Source organism: Ziziphus jujuba, chromosome 7, assembly GCF_031755915.1.
Source record: "Ziziphus jujuba cultivar Dongzao chromosome 7, ASM3175591v1".
NCBI classification, from domain to species: Eukaryota; Viridiplantae; Streptophyta; class Magnoliopsida; order Rosales; family Rhamnaceae; genus Ziziphus; species Ziziphus jujuba.
The window spans coordinates 20690158-20697631 of NC_083385.1; the positions used below are offsets into that span (position 1 = coordinate 20690158).

Below are 7474 nucleotides of genomic sequence, written 5' to 3' on the forward strand. Positions count from 1 at the left end.
GGTTCAGCATATTAAGATAACATTAGTATAGAGGTCATAACATTAAACATACGATCTACGTTGAAAGTTTATTAAAATACAAATCAACAGCATATTTTTTTCTAAAAAACATAATGTCTTGCGGACCAAATGAAGGATTCTCCTCACTACTCATGTATTCAATAAATTTCAAAGCGTAGACGCCACAATCACCCCTGCAGAATAGCATTAATGATTAGCATTAATGAAAACCAACCACGTGTATTTTCACACGTAACCACAATAAAACAGCAGCAATACAAGTTGTTTGAAATGATAACACATTCATACCCATTATCTTGGCGGGGTACATCTTTGATCATGGTCATCGTGAATGGATATAAAGTGGGAGGCACGTCCGGATTCTTCTTGTAATATCCCCCATCCCTCAATAGGTAAGGCATCATATACGTAAGGCATTCCGCATTCTTCAACTCTCCATTCTGGACATATTTATTTCCCATATTTGGATCGTATAAATCAATATGTCGGGCCTTCAAGTCCACACATGCGCACCTCCATTGTTGACAGGGATGTACACTTGCAAGTTAGAACATAACCTCATTATCCACAAAATGGAAAACTTAGTGAGAATTTTTTTCAATATATGTAGGGACTTACATAATCACATATCCGCCACGACACGCTAGGTTTGGGTGACTTCCCACGCACATAGCTACAAAGGGTCGCATCACATGAATATGTGCTACGAGATGCCCTCCTTATGGGATAACGCCCTTTGATGGATGACTGCCAAATAATGAAATATATACAATATAAAATATCATCAATATAGCATTAAGCAACGCAGTAACATCCCATCATCTTACCCAAAATAGCACGTCTAATATGGCACAAATGTTGGTGAACATCTTCTCATTATCAAACCTCCTTTTTCATATGAAATACAAAATAGTGTCAATATGCTGCAAAACCACATTAAAGGAAATAAGTAATAATTTTTTTCCATCTTAATGTTTTGAAATCATGAACTCCCAATAGTAAACATAAATGGCTTAATAACTAAGCCAAAAAATAAATACAATATACTTCATATTAATTTTGTTAATTGATTTTACGAAAAAAATTTCCTAAAATATACTTTACGTATAGGTGATAGATAAAGTCAAAATCAAATAATGACTTAGCCTTAGCACAATACTAGCAGTGAGGAAAAAGTATGAATTGGTACGAACAAAGGACGCGTTATAAACTATAAACAAAAAATTAAATATACTATTATAAAAATGAATCAAAAATAACAGAACAGAGAAATGAAATTTCTTCACATGAAGAAAGTTGTCTTACAACATAATAGATTATGTAATTTTTCACATGAAGAAAGTTGTCTTCAAAACGTTCACTAAGAGACCAACTAGCAAGCTAGAGATTCACATCCCAAATCTTAAATGGATCCATTAGCAGATCCTAGGACACAGGAAATGCAAAACAAAAAACACAAATATAATCCATTGAAGATAAAGCATACTATCTAACACATCTTACACAGCCTCCATTTCCAACTCAGTTTAGTACTGTTTCATGTTCAAATGTTCCACAAATGTGAATGCCAAGTTCCTATGCAATGTCACACAGCCTAAACACTACCAAACACTTCATTCAAGAATATAATAAATAAGGAAACAAATTACATAGCCCAACTGAGTACATACTTAATGCGAACTCCAAAAAACAACATTTCAGAGACATCAAATTTTAGAAGTAGAAAAACCAAAGATTTTAGTACTGTTTCAAGTTCAATCGTTCCACAAATGTGAATGGCATGTTCCTGTATAGTGTCAACACAGCCTGAATACTACCAAAACACTTCATTCAAGAATATAAAACCAAACAATTAGGATTTTCATACTTACATGCACTAAGAATTGGAAACATTTAAATACATGTATCTCCTTCCTAAACTTTCTAAATAAGAGAAGATCATATACTTTTCCACATAAATAAAGCTGTCATAATGACAAATCCCTATGATACCAGCAAGTGAGCTAAAGATTCCCATCCAAAGTCAGACACTAAGATACAGCAAATGTAAAACATAGAGTGCAAATACAACCCATTACAAAATAGACATAGTACCTTAATACATCCTTTAACTCTAGTTTAGTTTAGTACAATTACCTGTGCTAAAATGCAAGAACTGAAATTGGTATCAAGTGAGAAATTACAATATATCTACCAAAAATTTATTACATGTAGGACCTAAGTAACAAGGCAAAACAGACAACATTAAACATTTGCTTCACAAGACTGATAATAGATGGATTTGACATTGTTAGAAAAACCAAGCAGCAAGTTGAAATTGTTCATTCGAAACAATAGAACCTAGCATTTACACAACCCAACTGTCACCTGGACCCCAAAAAAAAAAAAAATTGCCAATCCACCTAAGAAATTTTGAATTTCATTTTTATTTTCGATTCCTGTTTTATACTCTTTGGAAAGGGGGAAAAAAAAAAAAAAAAGAAGAAAATAATCAATGTCTAATCTATTTACAGATAAAATAAAATAACTTGAAAAAAAAAAAAAAGGATGAAGAAGAAGAAGAAGAAGAAACAAGGCTATAAGTTGCACTTCAAAAAGATAAACAAAACTGAATAAAAGTTAAAGATGTTTGTTGGATCTTCATTCAATCCTACTTCAAAGCATGTCTATCAAAAACAGTGTGTCAAAAAGATGGAAGAATGTGAAAATGTTTTCCATCAAATTCTTTTGCTACTTCCTTGTCAAACTCTGCCAACCTTCCAAAGTGCAGCATCAAATTCATCCACCAGTAATCTAACAAGTAGAAAACATGTAGTAGAGAACAAAATACACACTCACAGATGCAATAAATCAAACAAAACATCAACATGATCAACATTCAACAATTTTTTGAAATGCCAAAAGCCAAAAAATAGTAATAATATATAAACAAATAACAAACAGTAGAAGAATAAGAAAAAGCATACCATTACACAACATAACAATCCCAATAAAAAGAAGGTCTCGAATTGGTAAACCACGTTGTGTCTCTTTGTACTATTCCACCTTACAACCTGGGCAATTCTCACAGTAAACCACCTTCTTCAGCAGCATCTCTCTACTCTCTTCCGCCATTTTTGTTATTTTTTATTTTTAACTTCGATACTCTCACAGATTTCTTGTTTATATTGAGAGATAGAGATGGAAGAAACCCTATTATTGCTTCACCATTAAATGGATTTTAGTAAAGCATCCACTAAGCATAGCTAGTGAAGCATGGCAGACAAACACAGAGACACCTTGCTCATCCTTTATTAACTCCCAACTTATCTGGTGAAACTATAGCAAATAAAAGGAGGTCCTAACTCCTAACAATGAAATATGAACATTATTTTTTTATTTTTATTTTTTTCCATCTTCGTCTATCCTAGAAAGTTATATCTAGTTCAAAAAAAAAAAAAAAAAAAAAAAGGATACCAATGGTAATAATACATATCAAACGTGCCACTCCAAAACAAAGAAATTTTATTCAACATGCTACTCCAAAACAAAGAAATTTTAACCATAATCCATCTATATCATTTTTTTTTTTTCTTGGTATTTTTTTTTTTTATAGGTATATATGTCCTGTATTTGCTGAAGTCAAGGTGTCTATAACATTAGCAAAAACCTTCTATTAAAGATTTCAATAATATGAAATTGATTGACAATATAAAAAAATTGTGTGGATTTTGCTATGTAGATATGTACCCGCTAGGTTCAAATTGTGCAAAGTGTCCTTTGGGTTAAAGTCATAAACCACACCTCTCACTTCTTTTTCACAGAAATAACCAATCAATTTCACCAAGTTTGGATGCCTATTCACTGCAGGATTCATTAAAAACTGAACTTCTTCTTGCAAAATTTATAGAACCAAACCAAAACATGTCACTACAACCTGCCAAACCCATACATATTCTCTCGAAAAATTAATGGAAAAAATAAAAATAATAAGGAATTATAAGACTTACTTTAACCATCCAACAGTGGTCATGATCAACAAAGGCCATGAAATCTGCTCGTGAAACACCTTAAGCAGCAGGATTGTTTTTATTATCAACAAAGTAGAAAATTAAAAGAAAATTTAAAGTCCATTTCATAGTCCTTTCCATATTAAAACAAGAATATGATTCACCACCATAATAAACCCAGAAATGTAGCTATTGGGTGGTAGCAAAATGGAGGATAATACACTAATTAGTCTATCGAAGTTAGAATTCTAACCATTAATTAAAAAACACAAATGGCAGAGTCACAGAGAAGAAAACAGAGAAAAGTTTTTTTTTTTTTTTTCCTTCTCTTTTTTTTTTTTTTTTTTTTTTCATATCCCCCAATTAGAGAACAGTGCTTACCATTTCCTTGTGAAAACTTCAACGATGACCTTATGATGATGGTGTGAATTTAGTGACAAAAAACACTGCAAAAGCTGCGCAAGATCTTTAGCCGAGAAGATCTGTTTCTCCACGATCATTTCCACCATTGAAGTCCTGAATTCGTTGTGGGGATCACTGGATTTCTTCACCACCGCAAAACTTCCTTTCACTTTCCCCTATGATGGCATTAGACCCACTTCGGAACGCGCCTTTGTCCCCCGAACCGACCTATTTCCTTTACGACGAGAAGAAGAACACTGGTGGAACCAAGGGCGAAATAAAATGTTTCAAGAAAAAGTGAACCCTTGTTTTTGGTATAAGCCTACTTTAGGAATATTGAAAAAATAGAGGACAAAATAAAAACTTTCACGTATTGATGGCTATAAATCCTCATGGCCCTGTTGGCAGGGGCATTCACCCAAATTCCCCTTAATTAAAACGATAATAAAGCAAATTTTCATGCTCTAATAACATTTCGTTCTACAAATGTGGTCCAATTTCTCTTGCTGATTGTTCTAGTTTGTTAGCCAAGATAAGAAAAGTCCAAAGAAGAATACCAATAACAAGAGGCAAAGCCCAATTTAAGACCCAATAGAAGAATATCAGACTACTCAGTCCAAAACTCTAGCAACTTGAAGCAATCTGGAAAAGAACGTATGTGGATAATTATCTACGTGTACTCTTATCCACAACTTCCAAGCAAATTCCATTTTTATACATTTTATTATTTTTATCAATTTATAGTAGAATCCCTTGGGCTGTACGTAATATAAATATGTAATTTTCCAATTGAAATTTATCAATAATAAAATAAGACAAGTGCCATATAGGACACAAAAGAAAAAAACAATTTGCTGGGCTTTCCCCTTAATTAATTAAAACGATAATGAAGCAAATTTTCATGCTCTAATAACATTCCGTTCTACAAACGTGGTCCAATTTCTCTTGCTGATTGTTCTAGTTTGTTAGCCAAGATAAGAAAAGTCCAAAGAAGAATACCAATAACAAGAGGCAAAGCCCAATTCAAGACCCAATAGAAGAATATCAGACTACTCAGTCCAAAACTCTAGCAACTTGAAGCAATCTGGAAAAGAACGTATGTGGATAATTATTTACGTGTACTCTTATCCACAACTTCCAAGCAAATTCCATTTTTATACATTTTATTATTTTTATCAATTTATAGTAGAATCCCTTGGGCTGTACGTAATATAAATATGTAATTTTCCAATTGAAATTTATCAATAATAAAATAAGACAAGTGCCATATAGGACACAAAAGAAAAAAACAATTTGCTGGGCTTTCCCCTTAATTAATTAAAACGATAATAAAGCAAATTTTCATGCTCTAATAACATTCCGTTCTACAAACGTGGTCCAATTTCTCTTGCTGATTGTTCTAGTTTGTTAGCCAAGATAAGAAAAGTCCAAAGAAGAATACCAATAACAAGAGGCAAAGCCCAATTCAAGACCCAATAGAAGAATATCAGACTACTCAGTCCAAAACTCTAGCAACTTGAAGCAATCTGGAAAAGAACGTATGTGGATAATTATCTACGTGTACTCTTATCCACAACTTCCAAGCAAATTCCATTTTTATACATTTTATTATTTTTATCAATTTATAGTAGAATCCCTTGCGCTGTACGTAATATAAATATGTAATTTTCCAATTGAAATTTATCAATAATAAAATAAGACAAGTGCCATATAGGACACAAAAGAAAAAAACAATTTGCTGGGCTTTCCCCTTAATTAATTAAAACGATAATGAAGCAAATTTTCATGCTCTAATAACATTCCGTTCTACAAACGTGGTCCAATTTCTCTTGCTGATTGTTCTAGTTTGTTAGCCAAGATAAGAAAAGTCCAAAGAAGAATACCAATAACAAGAGGCAAAGCCCAATTCAAGACCCAATAGAAGAATATCAGACTACTCAGTCCAAAACTCTAGCAACTTGAAGCAATCTGGAAAAGAACGTATGTGGATAATTATTTACGTGTACTCTTATCCACAACTTCCAAGCAAATTCCATTTTTATACATTTTATTATTTTTATCAATTTATAGTAGAATCCCTTGGGCTGTACGTAATATAAATATGTAATTTTCCAATTGAAATTTATCAATAATAAAATAAGACAAGTGCCATATAGGACACAAAAGAAAAAAACAATTTGCTGGGCTTTCCCCTTAATTAATTAAAACGATAATGAAGCAAATTTTCATGCTCTAATAACATTCCGTTCTACAAACGTGGTCCAATTTCTCTTGCTGATTGTTCTAGTTTGTTAGCCAAGATAAGAAAAGTCCAAAGAAGAATACCAATAACAAGAGGCAAAGCCCAATTCAAGACCCAATAGAAGAATATCAGACTACTCAGTCCAAAACTCTAGCAACTTGAAGCAATCTGGAAAAGAACGTATGTGGATAATTATTTACGTGTACTCTTATCCACAACTTCCAAGCAAATTCCATTTTTATACATTTTATTATTTTTATCAATTTATAGTAGAATCCCTTGGGCTGTACGTAATATAAATATGTAATTTTCCAATTGAAATTTATCAATAATAAAATAAGACAAGTGCCATATAGGACACAAAAGAAAAAAACAATTTGCTGGGCTTTCCCCTTAATTAATTAAAACGATAATGAAGCAAATTTTCATGCTCTAATAACATTCCGTTCTACAAACGTGGTCCAATTTCTCTTGCTGATTGTTCTAGTTTGTTAGCCAAGATAAGAAAAGTCCAAAGAAGAATACCAATAACAAGAGGCAAAGCCCAATTCAAGACCCAATAGAAGAATATCAGACTACTCAGTCCAAAACTCTAGCAACTTGAAGCAATCTGGAAAAGAACGTATGTGGATAATTATTTACGTGTACTCTTATCCACAACTTCCAAGCAAATTCCATTTTTATACATTTTATTATTTTTATCAATTTATAGTAGAATCCCTTGGGCTGTACGTAATATAAATATGTAATTTTCCAATTGAAATTTATCAATAATAAAATAAGACAAGTGCCATATAGGACACAAAAGAAAAAAACAATT

At 32.3% G+C, this 7474-nt stretch overlaps 1 protein-coding gene across 11 annotated transcripts; it reads right to left on the minus strand.

Annotated features, from left to right (window-relative positions):
* On the minus strand, nt 1–4940 carry LOC132804517 (uncharacterized). Of its 11 annotated transcripts, none has more exons than XR_009639699.1 (6): nt 4392–4940; nt 2988–4054; nt 849–944; nt 640–768; nt 310–558; nt 1–194 (listed from the first exon to the last, which is right to left on the minus strand). XR_009639699.1 is itself a non-coding variant. In XM_060819081.1 (5 exons), the coding sequence occupies exons 1-4, from the start codon at nt 4517–4519 to the stop codon at nt 499–501; spliced, it is 378 nt and encodes a 125-aa protein (XP_060675064.1). In that variant the 5' UTR covers nt 4520–4900; the 3' UTR covers nt 1–194; nt 310–498. The 11 variants fall into 11 exon arrangements, 3 of the variants coding, with proteins under 3 accessions (XP_060675064.1, XP_060675063.1, XP_060675062.1); XR_009639696.1 differs by having other exon boundaries at nt 2988–4069; XR_009639700.1 differs by having other exon boundaries at nt 849–909; nt 4011–4054; nt 4392–4916.
* Nucleotides 4941–7474: the final 2534 nt, after the last annotated feature.

Bases quoted from the DNA above. Each gene is read 5' to 3' on its own strand.
- LOC132804517 (XM_060819079.1), bottom strand. From the start codon at position 710: ATGCGACCCTTTGTAGCTATGTGCGTGGGAAGTCACCCAAACCTAGCG. The intron at 559-639 runs GTAAGTCCCTAC...CTAACTTGCAAG, and splicing joins CGTGGCGGATATGTGATTAT to TGTACATCCCTGTCAACAAT. The intron at 195-309 runs GTATGAATGTGT...GCTATTCTGCAG, and splicing joins GTACCCCGCCAAGATAATGG to GGGTGATTGTGGCGTCTACG.